Source organism: Oncorhynchus gorbuscha, linkage group LG11, assembly GCF_021184085.1.
Source record: "Oncorhynchus gorbuscha isolate QuinsamMale2020 ecotype Even-year linkage group LG11, OgorEven_v1.0, whole genome shotgun sequence".
In the NCBI taxonomy this organism is placed as follows: domain Eukaryota; kingdom Metazoa; phylum Chordata; class Actinopteri; order Salmoniformes; family Salmonidae; genus Oncorhynchus; species Oncorhynchus gorbuscha.
This window is the reverse complement of record NC_060183.1, coordinates 39,862,413-39,884,446: the sequence shown is the minus strand read 5'-3', so window position 1 is coordinate 39,884,446 and position 22,034 is coordinate 39,862,413. Positions and strand designations below refer to the sequence as shown.

General features: G+C 43.3%; 1 protein-coding gene across 2 annotated transcripts; it reads right to left on the bottom strand.

The window, feature by feature from the left end:
- Positions 1-423: 423 nt before the first annotated feature.
- On the bottom strand, positions 424-5,716 carry LOC124048614 (procathepsin L-like). Of its 2 annotated transcripts, none has more exons than XM_046369577.1 (8): positions 5,580-5,716; positions 3,764-3,902; positions 3,499-3,621; positions 2,562-2,711; positions 2,106-2,330; positions 1,676-1,844; positions 1,264-1,381; positions 424-951 (listed from the first exon to the last, which is right to left on the bottom strand). In XM_046369577.1, the coding sequence occupies exons 2-8, from the start codon at positions 3,890-3,892 to the stop codon at positions 852-854; spliced, it is 1,014 nt and encodes a 337-aa protein (XP_046225533.1). In that variant the 5' UTR covers positions 3,893-3,902; positions 5,580-5,716; the 3' UTR covers positions 424-851. The 2 variants fall into 2 exon arrangements, with proteins under 2 accessions (XP_046225533.1, XP_046225532.1); XM_046369576.1 differs by lacking the exon at positions 5,580-5,716 and adding an exon at positions 4,779-4,921.
- Positions 5,717-22,034: the final 16,318 nt, after the last annotated feature.

Sequence of the window (22,034 nt, the reverse complement as noted above, 5' to 3'; positions counted from 1 at the left end):
ACACATTTCCTGACCTGCCAGTGTTGTGATTAGACTAATGATTTTGCCTGCCGAAATGGCATCTGTCCTTAAATGGGAAAGCGGTGTTGGCTGTGTTATGTTGTGGTTGGGTCAAGAGACCGTCATTTCCTGGTGGCCAAAAGTCACTGGTTGCTCAATTTCATTTTGTAAAAAATAAACATGCACCAAAGTGTAGGGAATCACTGTACCTGCCCCAAAAAAAAGAATCACTGAAATAGTATAACAAAATAAAGTCTCAATGCAGGGGAAATTTGTTTTGAACAGCCTAGTGTGGTTGCAATTCAACTAGCTTCCACATGACATGTTTGTGTTTGAGTCAGCCTTCATTGGTCATAATTGCTGCTAGATTGTCCCAAAATTAGCGCTACATCATAGGAAAATGTAGTCGATTAGTACCACAAATAAATTTTAAAAATGTTTATTTTGCTGATGTACAAAACAGTTGTAAAAGCAGAAAATTAGGAATGTACACAGGTTACACCTGTAACATTCACTTGGCTCAAGATGCATAGACATAAAAATGTATAAAACAAAAATGGGTAGCACTTCATAAATTAGTACCACAAAACAATTAAGTTTTTGTTAATGTACAAAACAGGTGTAAAATGAGAACTAGAAATGTAGACATTCACTTGACACAACAGGCATACACAAAATAAAGTATAAAATAAATTCCCTAAATGAGCTTCTTTAAAACCCAAGCAGCAGGTACTCATGCACCTTTCACAGATTTAGTTAAGGCAGCACTGTAATCATGACCCTTTTTCCAGAAATTTCAAATGTTTTTAAAACTAAGGTCTAGTATAGTAGAACCTACAGGTTCTAGAACACTAGACCAGTGGGTAGCTGGCTGCCGTGGCGATGCCACAGTGGTTCTTCCTGTCTTTGGCAATGTAGATGTAGCCTTTGTCTCCCCACTTATCACTCCAGCTGAGGAAGAGACAAAACATGTTAGTCCCACAGTTCTAGTTAGTAGGAAATTATAGTTCTAGTTAATAATATAATAATATAATAATAATAATAATATATGCCATTTAGCAGACGCTAGGAAATTATAGATTTACTATAGTTTAGTAAGTAACTTACACTGTTTAGAGAAATGTATGACTTAGACCATAGTATTAGGACAACACCAGCACCGTATTCAAATAAATGCAATGTAGATATGCATATTCCCCGATGAGGGAATAAACCAATCCTGCAGTAGTGACATAACAAATAAAATCATCCTATGTACTGTACCTGTTCTTGACAATCCAGAATTTCTTGCCATCTACATCCTCTCCTTCAAAACCGTATCCCACCACCAGAACTCCATGGTCAAGCTCCTCACTGCTGCACTTCTCCTCATAATAGATCCCTACAGGGAGAGGACATAGTTCAATTAGTGGGCTAAGATGCTGGGTTTACCTCAGTATGTAAAACCACCGGATCTCAAAGCTAAAAAGTTAGGTAGCTATTCACTACATGGAAAAACTTAAATTTTTGGTAACAATTTACTTCAAAGATGAAACCATTTGTAAATATTAACTACAGTGTTAAAAGGACAGACCAGAATAGCTCACTACTACCCAAAAATAGTAGGTAGGGAATCCAATCCAATCCTTGCAAATATTGTAACATAATTTAAGTGGCATCGCTAACTGATACTCACCAGACTGATAGAACTGGAAGGATTCGTGGCTGGCATCGATGGCGACAGAGACTGGGCCAACAGATGCCACAGCCATCATCAGAGTGTGCTCCTTGCCATTGGGGATGTCCACAAATCCGGTTTCATTAACGGCACTGAACTCTGGTCGGTAGTGGCAAAGATCATCATCCTGAGTAACCAGATAAGCCCAACAGCCATGATTAGTAAAAAAATAAAAAGTCAGACATCCTTGGGAGACATAAATCGAACTGTAATGTAGTGGAAAAAGTAATTTACTTTTTCAAAGTTGTAAGTCATTCCAAAATAACCATAGGAGTTGGATCTACAAAAAAATTATCTGGGACCAGGCTAAAAGAACAGGGCCTTTTAATAAATGTATCTTCATACACTATCATATTTGAATTCAGACTAATAGAACACAGGGCCTTACCTTGCCCACATAGGGGTAGGACGCCTCTGTGTCCAGGCCGCCGTTGTCCTTTACATACTGGAATGCCAAGTCCATGAGACCCCCATTACAGCCTTCGTTGCCCTGGGGTCTGGAGCAGTCCATAAGGTTCTGTTCACTCAGAGACACCAGATTGCCAGTCTTCCTGAATTGCTGGCCCTCTATAGCCCCGGTGGAACTGAACGACCAGCAAGACCCACATGAGCCCTGGGGGAAAGATTGTGAAACATCATGTCAGTACTTCATGTCAGAACACTGACATGTGCATATTAAGCCAGTGTATGTAAGTAATAACCCACTGTAAATTACAGGCATGTAATTGGTAAGCATGCAAACAAGCCAGACATTGCCTGGATGTAAGAACTCAGGAAAGTCTGCATTAAGTGACAGCATTGTGTATGGATATGAGTCATGAATCATGAGTGATTCAGGTCTCACCTGGTCCTTGATGGGAGTGACGTAGCCCTTCTCTCTCCAGTCCACAGCTTCAGGGACCTGCAGGTAGTTGGGTTCCATGAACAGAGAGCCCTTGTACTTCCTCTCAGTCGTCTGCTTGTAGCCGTTCAGCTGCCTGAACTCGTCGTTGGTCTAGGGAGGAAAGAATTCAGGAAAAACACGTTGAAATGTAGTCTACCTGGCCAGATGAGTTCTGTAAGTTACTATCTGAATTTAACATGTAGGTTTAATATTTAACAACTGTTTAAAATAAAGTTATTCATTGAACCAGAAACATGGTGCGTCGTTAAAAAAAAGTGTACATTTCTGTTCTCTTCTCAGGATCACTGTTCTGTTCCTTCAGAACCTGATAGCGGAAGAAACCTAAACTGAGTGAATACATCCTGCTTTATTTGTCAACGCTGACACCTGTGTTAATTTTCAAAGTGCCTGTGAAATATTTAATGCTGTAGCCAATGCAGGGGCGGCAGATAGCCTAGTGGTTACAGTGTTGGGCCAGTAACCGAAAGGTTGCTAGATCGAATCCCAGAGCTGACAAGGTGTAAAAAAATAAAAAAGTTGTTCTACCCCTGAACAATGTAGTTAACCCACTGTTCCAAGGTCACAATTGTAAATAAGAATGTTCTTCACTGACTTGCCTAGTTAAAAAAAAGTGTCATGACAACAAAACAATTCAGCATGGGACAAGACTTCTGAAATGTACCACCTGATCCACCCTTAAAATGTCTCAGCAACAAAGCTTGACTTGGGCAGGAGCTAACCCGAATTGAAATTGGCACCTCAAACTTTCTACTGCTTGAGTTCCTACACCTCAGAATATTAGCTCAAAGTTCTACAGATTTCCTGCACCTTAATATTAACAGTAGTGGCACCCATTTCATCCATGTCAAGCACTGCTCAGCAAGGTGATTCTTCTTACCATGTCACCAAAGTGGTTCATGCCCAGATGGTAGGAGTGTTTTCCCATAGAGTGGTCCAGGTTGTGCATCTCAATCTTCTTCAGGTTCTTCTCCCAAACCATCCTCCTCCAGCTCTCCTCCCTCTAACAATGGGTGAAAATACACAATCTATGTAATATTGTTAAACAGAGTTAATTGTAATTTATAGCTACATGTATGCAAAGGCACCAATTAGAGCCACTGAGGGGTCCCTATGTGCTCCTCTACTTCTGCTGAAACACCCACCTCATGGTAGTTCTTGCTGTGCCAGTTCTTCCACAAGTGCCAGTGGCCCTCCAACTGAGTGTCAAACATAGGGGCCGCATACACAGCACTCATACAGAGCACCAACACTGCCAAGTAGAGCGACGTCATAGTCAAACAACTGAAGGGAGAGAGCAGAGCCATCAGTCAGCCCTGTATTCAGTGTTAAGAATCTATACATTATTTTTATTATTTTAATGAAGTTGTACCTTTGAAACAACAGAGCTTCAATGTTATAGCCACTACCAGAAGAAAATAGAGGCTGGGCAGCACCAACTTTTCAGTAGAGAACTACAACTATCCATTTGGTCTCCCACCCAGGGTTTTAACCAAGCCCTGCTTAGCTTTGATATGCCACTCACTACTACCCTTGTGGTACAGTGAGAAGTCTCTTAATTTCAGATTCACTGTTGCTAGCAGAGCCATTCCAACAGATAGGTTTAACAGAAACAATGAAATGTCACCCTACATATCAATGACACTATTCAGGCATATAAGATTTGTGAAGGCACCAGCAGAGCTATTGTTCCAAGTCAACTAAAAATAGACACATCGAGTTAAACTTCACTTGATTTAAAAAGTAATCTTAAATTAGGCCATATGTTAGTTTCACATCTCCCTCAACAAATATCTAAGTTAAAGAAGAGGACTAAATCAAACTTAAGACCTATTCTTTTAACGTTCGGTTGAGCTGGAGCTGTGAATCAATCATTAATATGTAGTAAAGTCAAAATTAAAGCAGTGACAAAATATATAAATCCTTCAAATGTTAATAATTGGTTGCATTGACAAAACATTTATATTATTTGTGCAATACAATAAATAACCTAAAATTGTGGCTCTTAAACTAATGTAACAGTATTTACTGAACTAAAATGAGTAAGCACATCCGTGCCACATTCGAGATGAGTCACTATAAAATGTCGTATTTGCATATCAAAAAGTTTGTCACGTGCGCCGAATACAACATGTGTAGACCTTAAAATTAAATACTTACTTATACAGGGTCTAACCAATGCAAAAAAAAGGTGACAGCACTGAACTAATTAATCATGCATTCAAGATAGCGTGCCAATGTCGTAGATCTGGAGATATTCACAATTGCTATAAATCTGCACACTGAAAATGGCATTGATCACCGGCACCAAATTACGCTGTTAATGAAATCAACAGCAATTAAGGTCATGTGGTTGTGCTTTTAGATGAAGCACAGTAATTAAATTGTTTATATATTTGTTTAATGTTTGAAAGCGCAGTGTGAAACACACTTAGATTTGTGGATTAATTCACAGTTTCCATAGAATTTGGGTTGTACATTGACGGTTGAAAGTAGTGATAACACATTGAGGAATCAAACGCCGGTCCCTTTTTAAATTGCTGAAAATCTCATTAAGCAACACCTCATCCAAATATTAGCCGCATTTGTCCTGTTTCCTATATCGTAACAACGTATAAAAACGATAACACTGGAGACATTTCGTATATGAGAACCCCAGATTCTAAAAATCTAGCGCAACAGTAAATTAAACTGAAGGAAAAAAACAAATATGGAATGTTACGGTCGTTATTCCAAATGATATCAAGTAATGCTTTTCCAAATGATATCAAGTAATGCTTTTCCAAATGATAAAGTAATGTTGATATCCGAGATATTCAAGGGATTGTATTGGTAACAGCCGGCAGCAATAACAACAGAAATCGTATCTTAACGCTGTTAGGCATTGTTGTATCAATCGAAGAGCAAATGCCCCTGGTAAACGACCATAACCCAAGAAGACCGACCTAGAGCAATACTTACTTTCCGTCAATTTACAATAAAAGCGAGTTGATATATGCTGTTGTTGTGTATACAATGCCTACTAAACACAACACTTTATACATCCAGCTATATGTCGTGATAGTAAGGGAGGCTTGTGATTGGTTAAAATGACCTCGATATCACACAGTGTATCTTGGGATTGGCTGAAAAAGGAATTTAAAAAATCTCAAATCCCGCCCCCGAGTAAATATCGCAGCATGCGATTCCTGCCCAAGTGACCGTTTTGTCCTTCAGCTGAACTTGATGAAACATCTTTAGAAGTTGATTAGATTACTGGGAGACAACGGGTACAATTATACATTGTAACGTCGTACCAGTTTGCCTTAACATTATTTCATATTCGGTTACTTTGTAACAGTTCTCTCATCATGTGCCGGCGCCGAGAAGATGAGAACGTGACACGCTGCTGCTCAAACAACAATAACAAAGAAATGGTCAGTAAAAAAAGGCAAGACATGTTCACTGCACAAGGATTACATGAATTTAGCTAGAAAGTGATTAATAACTTGCCATCATTCTTTGACTCAGCAGTGGGTTACATACCCGATACACATCTTCGTGTTAGTTTGGAGTTTTAGGATGTGTTCCTGTATATGCACATTGTGACAACTGCAGATGTAAAAAGGTCTTAAATACGATTTGATTTGATTTAGGGCCCTGGGCATATTTTTTTAATACTACATTAGGCCTCAAAATATAGGTATAAAATATAATAGTAATAATAGTGTGTGTCTCCTTCCAGAACGTGTCTCCTTCCTGAGCTGTATGATGGCTGCGTGGTCCCATGGTGTTTATACTTGCGTACTATTACATTTACATTTAAGTCATTTAGCAGACGCTCTTATCCAGAGCGACTTACAAATTGGTGCATTCACCTTATGACATCCAGTGGAACAGTCACTTTACAATAGTGCATCTAAATCTTAAAGGGGGGGGGTGAGAGGGATTACTTATCCTATCCTAGGTATTCCTTAAAGAGGTGGGGTTTCAGGTGTCTCCGGAAGGTGGTGATTGACTCCTCTGTCCTGGCGTCGTGAGGGAGTTTGTTCCACCATTGGTTCCACCATCCACCACCTATACTATTGTTTGTACAGATGAACGTGGTACATTCAGGCGTTTCGAAATTGCTCCCAAGGATGAACCAGACTTGTGGTGGTCTACAATTTTTTTCTGAAGACTTGGCTGGTTTCTTATGATTTTCCCATGATGTCAAGCAAAGAGGCACATAGTTTGAAGGTAGGCCTTGGAATACATCCACAGGTACACCTCCAATTGACTCAAATGATGTCAATTAGCCTATCGGAAGCTTCTAAAGCCATTACATAATTTTCTGGAATTATCCAAGCTGTTTAAGGGCACAGTCAATTTAGTGTATGTAAACTTCTAACCCACTGGAATTGTGACACAGTGAATTATAAGTTGTCTGTAAACAATTGTTGGAAAATTAATTGTGTCATGCACAAAGTAGATGTCCTAACCAACTTGACAAAACTAATTAACAAGAAATTTGTGGAGTGGTTGAAAAACAAGTTTTAATGACTCCAACCTATGTGTATGTAAACATCTGACTTCAACTGTATGGAAGAATGCTGTTCATTGACTACAGCTCAGCATTCAACACCATAGTACCCTCCAAACTCATCATTAAGCTTGAGAACCTCTGTCTCGACCCCGCCCTGTACACCTGGGTCCTGGACTTACTTATGGTCCGCGCCCAGGTGCTGAAGGTAGGAAACAACATCTCCACCCCGCTGATCCTCAACACTGAGGCCCCACAAGGGTGCGTTCTCAGCCTTCTCCTTTACTCCCTGTTTACACATGACTGTGTGGCCATGCACGCCTCCAACTCAATCATCAAGTTTGCAGACGACCCTACAGTCGTAGGCTTGATTACCAACAACAACGAGACAGCCTACAGGGAGGAGGTGAGGGCACTCGGAGCGTGGTGTCAGGAAAACAAACTCTCACTCAACGTCAACAAAACAAAGGAGATGGTCGTGGACTTCAAGAAACAGCAGAGGGAGCACCCCCCTATCCACATTGACAGGACTGTAGAGGAGAAGGTGGAAAGTTTTATGTTCCTTGGCTTACACGTCACGGACAAACGGAAATGGTCCACCCACACTGACAACGTGGTGAAAAAGGCGCAACAGCGCCTCTTCAACATCAGGAGGCTGAAGAAATTTGGCTTGTCACCTAAAACCCTGACAAACTTTTACAGATTCCCAATCGAGTGCGTCCTGTCAGGCTGTATCACCACCTGATACGGCAATTGCACCTCTCTCGACCGCAAGGCTCTCCAGAGGGTAGTGCGGTCTGCACAATTCATCACTGGGGGCAAACTACCTGCCCTTCAGGACACCTACAGCACCCTGTGTCACAGGAAGGCCAAAAAGATCATCAAGGACAACCACCTGAGCCACTGCCTGTTTACATTTACATTTAAGTCATTTAGCAGATGCTCTTATCCAGAGCGACTTACAAATTGGTGCATTCACCCCGCTATCACCCAGAATGCAAGGTCAGTACAGGTGCATCAAAGCTGGGACCGAGAGACTGAAAAACATCTTCTGTCTCAAGGCCATCAGACTGTTAAACAGCCATCACTTACATAGAGAGGCTGCTAGCAACATACAGACTCAAATCACTGCCAACTTCAATAAAGGTATCCATGGTCACTTAAAATAATGCCACTTTAATAATGTTTACATATCCTACATTACTCATCTCATATGTATATACTGTATTATATACCATCTATTGCCTAAGCCGCACAGCCATCACACATCCATATACTTATATGTACATATTCTTATTCCATCCACTTAAATTGTGTGTACAAGGTAGTCGTTGTGAATTTGTTCGAATACTTGTTAGATATTACTGCACTGTCGGAACTAGAAGCACAAGCATTTCGCTACACTCGCATTAACATCTGCTAACCATGTCCTATGGCGTTCTGCATTAGCACCGAACAGCCCCCGTGATATGCAGCTGTTCAGGGAAGCTTGAAACCATTATACACAGGCAGTTAGAAAATCCAAGGCTAGCGTTTTCAAGCAGAAATTTGCTTCCTGCAACACTAACTCAAAAAAGTTCTGGACTGTAAAGTCCATGGAGAATAAGAACACCTCCCAGCTGCCCACTGCACTGAAGATAGGAAACACTGTCACCACTGATAAATCCACCATAATTGAGAATTTCAATAAGCATTTTTCTACGGCTGGCCATGCTTTCCACCTGGCTACCCCTACCCCGGTCAACAGCACTGCACCCCCCACAGCAACTCGCCCAAGCCTTCCCCATTTCTCCTTCTCCCAAATCCGTTCAGCTGATGTTCTGAAAGAGCTGCAAAATCTGGACCCCTTCAAATCAGCCAGGCTAGACAATCTGGACCCTTTCTTTCTAAAATTATCTGCTGAAATTGTTGCCACCCCTATTACTATCCTGTTCAACCTATCTTTCGTGTCATCTGAGATTCCCAAAGGTTGGAAAGCAGCTGCGGTCATCCCCCTCTTCAAAGGGGGGGACACTCTTGACCCAAACTGCTACAGACCTATATCTATCCTACCATGCCTTTCTAAGGTCTTCGAAAGCCAAGTCAACAAACAGATTACCGACCATTTCTAATCTCACCATACCTTCTCTGCTATGCAATCTGGTTTCAGAGCTGGTCATGGGTGCACCTCAGCCACGCTCAAGGTCCTAAACGATATCTTAACTGCCATCGATAAGAAACATTACTGTGCAGCCGTATTCATTGATCTGGCCAAGGCTTTTGACTCTGTCAATCACCACATCCTCATCGGCAGACTCGACAGCCTTGGTTTCTCAAATGATTTCCTCGCCTGGTTCACCAACTACTTCTCTGATAGAGTTCAGTGTGTCAAATCGGAGGGTCTGCTGTCCGGACCTCTGGCAGTCTCTATGGGGGTGCCACAGGGTTCAATTCTTGGACCGACTCTCTTCTCTGTATACATCAATGAGGTCGCTCTTGCTGCTGGTGAGTCTCTGATCCACCTCTACACAGACGACAACATTCTGTATACTTTTGGCCCTTCTTTTGACACTGTTAACAACCCTCCAGGCAAGCTTCAATGCCATTACAACTCTCCTTCCATGGCCTCCAATTGCTCTTAAATACAAGTAAAACTAAATGCATGCTCTTCAACCGATCGCTACTTGCACCTACCCGCTTGTCCAACATCACTACTCTGGACTGCTCCGACTTAGAATACGTGGACAACTACAAATACTTAGGTGTCTGGTTAGACTGTAAACTCTCCTTCCAGACCCCTATCAAACATCTCCAATCCAAAATTAAATCTAGAATTGGCTTCCTATTTCACAACAAAGCATCCTTCACTCATGCTGCCAAACATACCCTTGTAAAACTGACCATCCTACCAATCCTCGACTTTATTCGATGTCATTTACAAAATGGCCTCCAATACCCTACTCAACAACTGGATGCTATCTGTCTATCCCTGTTCTCTCCTCTCTGCACAGACCATACAAACGCTCCACACCGCGTGGCCGCTGCCACCCTAATCTGGTGATCCCAGCGCGCACGACCCACGTGGAGTTCCAGGTCTCCGGTAGCCTCTGGAACTGCCGATCTGCAGCCAACAAGGCAGAGTTCATCTCAGCCTATGCCTCCCTCCAGTCCCTCGACTTCTTGGCACTGACAGAAACATGGATCACCACAGATAACACTGCTACTCCTACTGCTCTCTCTTCGTCCGCCCACGTGTTCTCGCACACCCCGAGAGCTTCTGGTCAGCGGGGTGGTGGCATCGGGATCCTTATCTCTCCCAAGTGGTCATTCTCTCTTTCTCCCCTTACCCATCTGTCTATCGCCTCCTTTGAATTTCATGCTGTCACAGTTACCAGCCCTTTCAAGCTTAACATCCTTATCATTTATCGCCCTCCAGGTCCCCTCGGAGAGTTCATCAATGAGCTTGATGCCTTGATAAGCTCCTTTCCTGAGGATGGCTCACCTCTCACAGTTCTGGGCGACTTTAACCTCCCCACGTCTACCTTTGACTCATTCCTCTCTGCCTCCTTCTTTCCACTCCTCTCCTCTTTTGACCTCACCCTCTCACCTTCCCCCCTACTCACAAGGCAGGCAATACGCTCGACCTCATCTTTACTAGATGCTGTTTTTCCACTAACCTCATTGCAACTCCCCTCCAAGTCTCCGACCACTACCTTGTATCCTTTTCCCTCTCGCTCTCATCCAACACTTCCCACATTGCCCCTACTGGATGGTATCGCGCCGTCCCAACCTTCGCTCTCTCTCCCCCGCTACTCTCTCCTCTTCCATCCTATCATCTCTTCCCTCTGCTCAAACCTTCTCCAACCTATCTCCTGATTCTGCCTCCTCAACCCTCCTCTCCTCCCTTTCTGCATCCTTTGACTCTCTATGTCCCCTATCTTCCAGGCCGGCTCGGTCCTCCCCCCCGCTCCGTGGCTTGACGACTCATTGCGAGCTCACAGAACAGGGCTCCGGGCAGCCGAGCGGAAATGGAGGAAAACTCGCCTCCCTGCGGACCTGGCATCCTTTCACTCCCTCCTCTCTACATTTTCCTCCTCTGTCTCTGCTGCTAAAGCCACTTTCTACCACTCTAAATTCCAAGCATCTGCCTCTAACCCTAGGAAGCTCTTTGCCACATTCTCCTCCCTCCTGAATCCTCCTCCCCTCCCCCTCCTCCCTCTCTGCAGATGACTTCGTCAACCATTTTGAAAAGAAGGTCGACGACATCCGATCCTCGTTTGCTAAGTCAAACGACACCGCTGGTTCTGCTCACAGTGCCCTACCCTGTGCTCTGACCTCTTTCTCCCCTCTCTCTCCAGATGAAATCTCGCGTCTTGTGACGGCCGGCCGCCCAACAACCTGCCCGCTTGACCCTATCCCCTCCTCTCTTCTCCAGACCATTTCCGGAGACCTTCTCCCTTACCTCACCTCGCTCATCAACTTATCCCTGACCGCTGGCTACGTCCCTTCCGTCTTCAAGAGAGCGAGAGTTGCACCCTTCTGAAAAAACCTACACTCGATCCCTCCGATGTCAACAACTACAGACCAGTATCCCTTCTTTCTTTTCTCTCCAAAACTCTTGAACGTGCCGTCCTTGGTCAGCTCTCCCGCTATCTCTCTCAGAATGACCTTCTTGATCCAAATCAGTCAGGTTTCAAGACTAGTCATTCAACTGAGACTGCTCTTCTCTGTATCACGGAGGCGCTCCGCACCGCTAAAGCTAACTCTCTCTCCTCTGCTCTCATCCTTCTAGACCTATCGGCTGCCTTCGATACTGTGAACCATCAGATCCTCCTCTCCACCCTCTCCGAGTTGGGCATCTCCGGCGTGGCCCACGCTTGGATTGCGTCCTACCTGACAGGTCGCTCCTACCAGGTGGCGTGGCGAGAATCTGTCTCCTCACCATGCGCTCTCACCACTGGTGTCCCCCAGGGCTCTGTTCTAGGCCCTCTCCTATTCTCGCTATACACCAAGTCACTTGGCTCTGTCATAACCTCACATGGTCTCTCCTATCATTGCTATGCAGACGACACACAATTAATCTTCTCCTTTCCCCTTCTGATGACCAGGTGGCGAATCGCATCTCTGCATGTCTGGCAGACATATCAGTGTGGATGACGGATCACCACCTCAAGCTGAACTCTCGGCAAGACGGAGCTGCTCTTCCTCCCGGGGAAGGACTGCCCGTTCCATGATCTCGCCATCACGGTTGACAACTCCATTGTGTCCTCCTCCCAGAGCGCTAAGAACCTTGGCGTGATCCTGGACAACACCCTGTCGTTCTCAACTAACATCAAGGCGGTGGCCCGTTCCTGTAGGTTCATGCTCTACAACATCCGCAGAGTACGACCCTGCCTCACACAGGAAGCGGCACAGGTCCTAATCCAGGCACTTGTCATCTCCCGTCTGGATTACTGCAACTCGCTGTTGGCTGGGCTCCCTGCCTGTGCCATTAAACCCCTACAACTCATCCAGAACGCCGCAGCCCGTCTGGTGTTCAACCTTCCCAAGTTCTCTCACGTCACCCCGCTCCTCCACTCTCTCCACTGGCTTCCAGTTGAAGCTCGCATCCGCTACAAGACCATGGTGCTTGCCTACGGAGCTGTGAGGGGAACGGCACCTCAGTACCTCCAGGCTCTGATCAGGCCCTACACCCAAATAAGGGCACTGCGTTCATCCACCTCTGGCCTGCTCGCCTCCCTACCACTGAGGAAGTACAGTTCCCGCTCAGCCCAGTCAAAACTGTTCGCTGCTCTGGCTCCCCAATGGTGGAACAAACTCCCTCATGACGCCAGGACAGCGGAATCAATCACCACCTTCCGGAGACACCTGAAACCCCACCTCTTTAAGGAATACCTAGGATAGGATAAAGTAATCCTTCTCACCCCCCTTAAAATATGTAGATGCACTATTGTAAAGTGGCTGTTCCACTGGATGTCATAAGGTGAATGCACCAATTTGTAAGTCGCTCTGGATAAGAGCGTCTGCTAAATGACTTAAATGTAATGTAATGGATGCAGTCTATCACAGTGCAATCTGTTTTGTCACCAAAGCCCCATATACTACCCACCATTGCGACCTGTACGCTCTCGTTGGCAGGCCCTCGCTTCATACTCGTCGCCAAACCCACTGGCTCCAGGTCATCTACAAGACCCTGCTAGGTAAAGTCCTCCCTTATCTCAGCTCGCTGGTCACCATAGCATCTCCCACCTGTAGCACACGCTCCAGCAGCTATATCTCTCTAGTCACCCCCAAAACCAATTCTTTCTTTGGCCACCTCTCCTTCCAGTTCTCTGCTGCCAATGACTGGAACGAACTACAAAAATCTCTGAAACTGGAAACACTTATCTCCCTCACTAGCTTTAAGCACCAACTGTCAGAGTAGCTCACAGATTACTGCACCTGTACATAGCCCACCTATAATTTAGCCCAAACAACTACCTCTTTCCCTACTGTATTGTATTTATTTATTTATTTTGCTCCTTTGCACCCCATTATTTTTATTTCTACTTTGCACATTCTTCCATTGCAAATCTACCATTCCAGTGTTTTACTTGCTATATTGTATTTACTTCGCCACCATGGCCTTTTTTTTGCCTTTACCTCCCTTATCTCACCTCATTTGCTCACATCGTATATAGACCTGTTTATACTGTATTATTGACTGTATGTTTGTTTTACTCCTTGTATAACTCTGTGTTGTTGTATGTGTCGAACTGCTTTGCTTTATCTTGGCCAGGTCGCAATTGTAAATGAGAACTTGTTCTCAACTTGCCTACCTGGTTAAATAAAGGTGAAATAAAAAAAAATGTGTATGTGACCAATAGAATTTGAGTTGATTGAACTTGTAAAAGTCTTGTGTTTCATGTGGTGAGGCCTCCTCGTTTACATCAAGCAGTCCTCAAGGAGCTGTTGACCTTGATCTATGTATTTAACATTGGAAAGAGGATACATCACATAGTTATTTATATACTTGGCATAGCTAATTCTAATAGGCTATACTGTATCTACTGCTGTACATATCATTCTTAGTATATCTTGTGTAAATCCATCTATTGTATACACCTGTAGATTGCATTTGTATTACAGTGCTATTTGGGATGTTAATTGGTTTCCGCTGGCATTTCTTGAATTTTTATATATTTTCTTGTTTTATTATTTGTGTACTTTCACATTGAGCTGCACTGTTCGGAGCTACCCACTGGGAAACAACATTGAGTCAACCAGTGTATGCCATGTAATTTCAATGAAATTACGTTTCAACCAATGTGAAATGGGTGTTGAACAGTGTCCAGTGGCTAGTAACATTAAGCATTTCGCTGCACCCGACATCTATTTTTAAAGATGAAACTAGCAGGAACACACTGATCAATACATTTGTTTCTGATCAACACCTATTGTGTCATGTCACTTTTGCCTTGACAGCTTTAGGAAATACTGCCTGTGAAACTAATGAACTTGACTACAGTATTCTGAAGGAGACAAAACAAATACTTTGTAAAGGGGTGTTTGCAATTCCAGCAAAATATAGTCTGAAGGAATAACAATAAGAATACAGTAAATAACCGGTATTAGAAAGGCTACCTCATGAAAGAGAAACTGAGTGAATTAGATTATTCTTATCAAAACCCTCTTCATAGTCACAGTTTGGGCAGAAGCACATTTGATCTGAATTGATTCATTCAAAAGGCTTGTCTGTCTCTGACACCACATTACAGTTGCCTATCTGACTGGGCAAGCACAATCACACAGGAGAGAGATATATCATTTTCTTGGGGAGCTGCTGAATCTACCTATAGATATGTTATTTTTTATTTAACTGATATTTAACTAGGCTTGTCAGTGAAGAACACATTCTTATTTACAGTGATGGCCTTCCCCGGGCAAACCCAGACGACGCTGGGCTAATTGTGCACCGCCCATTGGGACTCCCAATCACGGCTGGATGTGATACAGCCTGGCTTTGAACCAGGGACTGTAGTGACGTGTTTTGCACTGAGATGCAGTGCCTTAGACTGCTGCGCCACTCGGGAGCCCAAGATATGTGGTAATAGGACTACTTGATTGGTATCTACGGAAAGAGGGAAATCAATGGGTTTATTTATGATAAGCGTTAGTTACTAGTATTAAGAATGTTTTTATTACAATGCAGTACTGACCATTACCTCATCCATGCAACTGACACTGATTACAGTCAAACAGAAAAAGAAGCACTTCCTCCACTTGTTGGCCATGAAGTGTACTGCAGGCAATGTAACAAGGCAATGACCATAATAAATCGAATCAAATTTTATTTGTCACATGCGCCGAATACAACAGGTGTGAAATGCTTACTTTACGAGCCTTTAATCAACAAAGCAGTTCAAGAAATGGAGTTAAGAAAATATTTACTAAATAAACTCAAGTCAAAAATGAAAAGTAACACTAGAATTACATAACAAAAACAAGACTATGTACAGATGGTACTGGTACCGAGTCAATGTGTGGGGATCCAGGTTAGTCGGGGAAATTTGTACATATAGGTAGGGGTAAATTGACTTCAACTATAGAGTTGACTAAGTTGTAATGTCACATGCACAAGTACAGTGAAATGCCTTTCTTGCCAGCTCCAAACCCAACAATGCAGTAATCAATAACAATGTAATACTAGAAATAACAAGGTAGAACAAAAACACAAGTAAGTAAGCATACTACACTAGACAAAAAATTAGGAACACCTGCCTTTTCCATCCCATAGACTCACCAGGTTAATCCAGGTGAGCGCTATGATTGAAGTGTTAAATCAACTTCAATCAGTCTAGATGAAGGGGAAGAGATGGGTTACAGAAGGATTTCTAAGCCTTGAGACATTGATTGTGTATGTGTGCCATTTAGAGGGTGAATTGCCTATACAAAATATTTAAGTGCCTTTGAACAGGGTATGGTAGGAGGTCCCAGGCACACCGGTTTGAGTGTATGAAGAACTGCAACACTGCTGGGTTTTTCACGCTCAATAGTTTCCCGTGTGTATCAAGAACGGTTCACCACCCAAAGGACATCCAGCCACCGTGACACAACTGTGGGAAGTTTTGGAGTAAATATGGGCCAGCATCTCTGTGGAACGCTTTCGACACCTTGTAGAGTCAATAACCGGATGAAGTGAGGCTGTTCTGAGTGCAAAAAGGGGTGCAACTCAATTTTAGGAAGGTGTTCCTAATGTTTTGAACACTCAGTGTAGAGGTCCTAGATGGCAGGGAGCTCATCAACAATAATGTACTGGGCTGTCCACACCACCCTCTGTAGCACCATGTGATTGAGGGTGGTGCTATTGTCATACCAAGCAGTGATTCAGCCAGTCAAGATGCTCTCAATGGTACAGCTGTATAATTTTTTGAGGGCCCATGCCAAACCTTTTCATCCTCCTGGGGGGGGGGGTAAGAGGTGCTCTTGCGCCTTCTTCACGACTGTGCGTGTGTGTGGACCATTTTAAGTCCATATTGATTTGGACACAGAGGAACTTGAAGCCTTCAACCCGCTCCACTGTAGCCCGTAGATGTGGATGAGAGCGTGCACGGGCACAACACTTTCAGGCTGTCTCATCATCGTGGGTGATCAGGCATACCACCGTTGTGTCATCAGCTACGTAGTTGTGGGTGAACAGCGAGTATAGGAGGGGACTAAACACACACCCCTGTGGGATCCCTGTGTTGGGGGTCAGCTTGGCGGAGGTGATGTTGCCTACCCTCACCACCTGTAGTCAGCCCATCAGGAAGTCCAGGTTCCAGTTGCAGAGGGAGGTGTTCAGTCCCAGGGTCCTAAGCTTGGTGACAAGCTTGGAGGGGAGAATAGTGTTGAACACTGAGCTGTGGTCAATAAAAAGCATTCTCACATAGGTATTCCTCTTATCTAGGTGGGTAACAGCTGTGTGGAGTGCAATTGTGGTGTCTATGGATCTGTTGGGGCAGTATGCAAATTGGAGTGGGTCTAGAGTGCCTAGGATGATGGAGTTTGTGTGCCATGACAAGCCTCTCAATGCACTTCATGATTACAGATTCTATTTAATTTATATTTTTTACCTATATTTAACTAGGCAAGTCAGTTAAGACTTGTAACTCACTGATCATCCCTAAAGCCAACACCTCATTTGGCCGCCTTCCCTTCCAGTTCTCTGCTGCCTGTGACTGGAACTAATTGCAAAAATCGTTGAAGTTGGAGACTTTTATCTCCCTCACCATCTTTAAACATCTGCTATCTGAGCAGCTAACCGATCGCTGCAGCTGTACATAGTCCATCGGTTAATAGCCCACCCAATTTACCTACCTCATCCCCATACTGTTTTTATTGATTTACTTTTCTGCTCTTTTGCACACCAGTATCTCTACTGGCACACGACCATCTGATCATTTATCACCCCAGTGTTAATCTGCTAAATTGTAATTATTCGCCTACCTCCTCATGCCTTTTGCACACAATGTATATGGACTATTTTTTTAAATAAAAAATAAAAACATTCTACTGTGTTATTGACTTGTTTATTGTTTTCTGCATGTGTAACTCTGTGTTGCTGTCTGTTCACACTGCTATGCTTTATCTTGGCCAGGTCGCAGTTGTAAATGAGAACTTGCTCTCAACTAGCCTACCTGGTTAAATAAAGGTGAAATAAAATAAAAAGAACAAATTCTTATTATCAATGATGGCCTAGGAATAGTGGGTTGACTGCCTTGTACAGCGACAGAACAACAGATTTGTACCTTGTCAGCTCGGGGTTATGAACTTGCAACCTTTCGGTTACTAGTCCAACACTCTAACCACTAGGCTACCCTGCCGCCCCAGGGCAGATATGGGTGCTACCGGGGCAGCAGTCATTGTTGCATGAGGCCTTCGAGTTCTTGGGACCAGGAATGATGGTGGTTATCTTAAAACTTGTGGGGATTACAGACTGGGACAAGGAGAGGTTGAAAATGACCATGAACATGCCTGCCAGCTGTTCTGCATATGCTCTGAGAACTCGCCCAGGAATACCGTCTGGCCCTGCGGCCCAGCTGCTGTTGACCTGATTAAAGACCTTACTCATGTCGGCCTTGGAGAGTGAGATCAACCAGTCCTCTCGGTCCGTGACAGCACTTACACCCAGCACAATGTTGTTATTGTCAAAGAGTGCTTAAAATGCATTGATTTCATCTGGTAGCGAGGCATTGTTGAGCAGATCACGACTGACTCTTCCTTTGTAATCGGTAATATACAGTATCTAGCCTATCAGTGACTTGTGTTTGCTTCTCTAAACAGGACCTACAAATGATAATGTCAGAAAGCAACATAAACATTTTAGGTGTTAGTTTTCCAATAATCTTGGCATTTCAGTATTTGATCCACATTTTTTTAGCTCTCATCTTTCTTTCCCACTAGAGGGCGACCTCTAACAGTTAGTCAGCTCAGAAGTAGATCCCAGGCCGACCATTAATAGAAACACTCACACACGAGATGCAAGTTCAGCCTACTCTGACAAATGATAACTTGGTTTGCAATCTGGTCTCAGAGAATTTAGTATTATTCTGTATGTAAATCCAAGAAACTCTATTTAGTAGGATATGTTACGTTTTGTATGGTATGCATTTATTCGTGGATGTCCATCCTCCATTTTGTATGATATGTTATGAATTGCAATTCATACAATATGTTACAAAGTTGCTAAACGTACAATATGTTACGAATTTGAAAAATGTATGATGTGTTACAAATTCCAATTAGTTGTTGTTAACATTAGCTAAGTGGCTAGATGGCTAATGCTAGCGTTAGCTAGGCGAGATGTTAAGGTTAGGGGTTAGGTTAAAGGGTTAAGGTTAGTATGTCTTATGTAGCCATACTAAACGTAATTTATCATACTAATTTCAGTGTCCCGGATTTACTTTTACAATGTTATGTCTAGTCTATGAGACCAGGCTGTGACTTAATTAAATAAAACTAAAGAAGGGTAAACTTGTGTATGGTATGAAACCCTATGTTAACTTTACACCTCTCGCTGTCACTTTCAACGAAATAGACTCTACGTAAAAATAAAAACACCAGGGGTAATATTCCTCTAATGAACATTCCCACAGTTCTCATACTGGGATTGACCTCAATGTTCCTGGGTGAGAGACATTATGAGGTTGTTTTGAAGAAGATTTTACAGCTTCTCTCTGCCCACAAACGTCAGAGTCCACAAACGTAGCCCTTTTCGCCCTATACATCCATTACATAGCACTGCTCTGAGTGCCTGCAGTCTATTGACACAGTACTGAAACTAGAGACAAACAACACAAGCACAGCTTGAGATAAGAGCTCAATTAATGAGAAACGTTATTTCTGTTGGCAAATTGGATTTCTATTTTGATGACTTGCTGCAGTGTACAAGCCCTCAGACTCAGAGCTCTCTTTATTCATTCTCTCCATTTAATGAATGAAGGGCTACTGTCTCCAGACAGACTTTCAGCAGTGACTTTAGAGAGAGACGTAGAGATAGAGAGAAGTAGAAGTTTATAGGCAGCCAAAGCTACCTGCTCTTTTGATGTACAGCTAACACACTACTTACACAAACAAGCTACTTTGTTTCCTTCTGTGTTTTAAAGTTCTCAATATGAAAGCAAAGATCCCCTTGAATGGCCTTGCTCATAGTGGTAGCTTCATTTATTTTAGTGTCTGATGTGTTTGTTTTGAGTTTGTCCAAGGATCAGTACTTCGATGGAACATCCTTCACTTTGGACTGAGAGGTTATGCAGTCAAGTGAAAGAGGAGTCTGTCTGTCTGTTCATCTATTCTCCCCTGAGTCAAAGGTTTTCCCCCTTTCTCTCTCTCTCTCCGCTGACAATCAGGTCCTCTGCCAGGTGCGGTGCTCTCTGCACTCCCCTGACTGCCTCTGGCACCGGGAGCACACCCATACACACCCTTACACCCTTACACACCCTTACACACACATAGCCCAGACACACACATTTCATACAGGCTCTGTGTAGCGGAGCCAGAAGTGTTTTAGCATCGCCACGGCGCTAATGGGCCATAAAGACTCACCCAGAAAGAAAAAATCCCATGCTAGCTCAACAGTCTCATTCAATGGCAGTGTATTTGGGCAAGCTGTCATTATAGTCCACAGAACAACAGGGCTTTGAAATACAATGCTCCTATGTCTAAACTGTAGGGAGGGAAACAACAGAGCAGAGAGGTCCATTTCAGCCCCCAAATCATCTAGATTCACAGCCTGATATGAGACTGCAGGGCTTAGGAGCATTAGTGCAAATTTCCGGTGTGTGAGTGTGTGTTTTTCACGGACCAGTTTCACAGACATACTTAGACACACACACACACAGAGCCACACATGCATGCACATGTAATTGCGATGATTAATGGCTGTTATTATGATGTCATGTACGAGTTCAGTTCAGTGGAAACTTGGCATTTCGGGATAAATGCTCCTCTGAGAACCTATTGGATTTTTTATTGCTCCCTTCATTTTATTCCTGGCCATTGATAAAAGTCCCTTGATGTCAGATGTTGGTATGTGATTCATATGAAATGAAAAGGATGAGAATTAACAGCAGATGCCTGTGTGTGTAGCAGGCCTTGAGCTCACAATACGCATCTGTAGAAACCCTTTGTGTCGAAAGACTAAAGGAAAGAAGAAATATTTCAACTTGACTTCAAATAGTCACAGATAAAGAAGCCATGGTGCTTTAATAATAATAGCAATTAAATAAATCTTAATTGTATGGCACGTGCACACACACACACACACACACACACACACACACACACACACACACACACACACACACACACACACACACACACACACACACACACACACACACACACACACACACACACACACACACACACACACACACACACACACACACACACACACACACACACACACATGTTTATTGCTATTCTGTCCAGACTGTGTATGATTACAGGTTGCAGAGTCAATATTTAGATTTTGTGGAGAACAGCACAGCCCAGCCTGTTTATTTTCCTCTCGCTACTGTATGTGTGTGTTGACTCAGAGAGCTGCGGACAAAGTGGGATGTCAATGGTCTCACAAATCACACCCTGTAGTATAAACTGTTGTAGTTTCTTTTAGATAACCGTTATCATCCATATAGATCGCAAGGTTACTGTTAGCATCATTTCACCATATGCTCTCTTGATGTACAGAGCCTTCAGAGTGTATTCAGACCTCTTGATTTTTCCCCCCACATTTTGTTACGTTTACAACCTTATTCTAAAATTGATTGAATTACTTTTCCCCCCTCATCAATCTAGACACAATACCCCATAATGACAAAGCAAAAACAGGTTTTTCTACATTAAAGATTAATTTTTTTAAATTAAATGATTTCCACTGATTTCTTGGGCTCAGTGCTAGTGAATGACACTCAACCTGTCTTCATCATAAGGGAGGTTTCTGAGTCAAAGGTGAACAAGGTAATTAGCTCACTAAAGAACTCTAAAGCCAAAGATGTGTTTGGGATGGACTCTACCTTTCTTAAAAACTACAAAGAGTCACTCATTGGCCCCATTACTAAGGTCACCAACACATCTATTGGTCTCGGTGTGTTTCCAAGGGTATGGAAGTCGGCCATAATAACGGCCATCTTTAAATCAGGCGACCCTGCTGACGTGAGTAACTACAGGCCCATTAGTATACTACCTGTGGTGTCAAAGGTTGTTGAAAAGTGTGTAGCAGAACAACTGATTGCCCACCTCAACAACAGCCCCTTCACATTACACTCCATGCAGTTTGGCTTCAGAGCGAAACACTCCACAGAAACGGCCAACTGCTTTCTTCTGGAAAATGTGAAGTCCAAGATGGACAAAGGGGGTGCTGTTGGGGCTGTGTTTCTGGACCTAAGGAAGGCTTTTGATACTGTTAACCATGA

Bases quoted from the DNA above. Each gene is read 5' to 3' on its own strand.
- LOC124048614 (XM_046369577.1), bottom strand. From the start codon at position 3,892: ATGACGTCGCTCTACTTGGCAGTGTTGGTGCTCTGTATGAGTGCTGTG. The intron at 2,712-3,498 runs GTAAGAAGAATC...TTTCCTCCCTAG, and splicing joins TGAACCACTTTGGTGACATG to ACCAACGACGAGTTCAGGCA. The intron at 1,845-2,105 runs GTAAGGCCCTGT...CTGGTTACTCAG, and splicing joins CCTACCCCTATGTGGGCAAG to GATGATGATCTTTGCCACTA.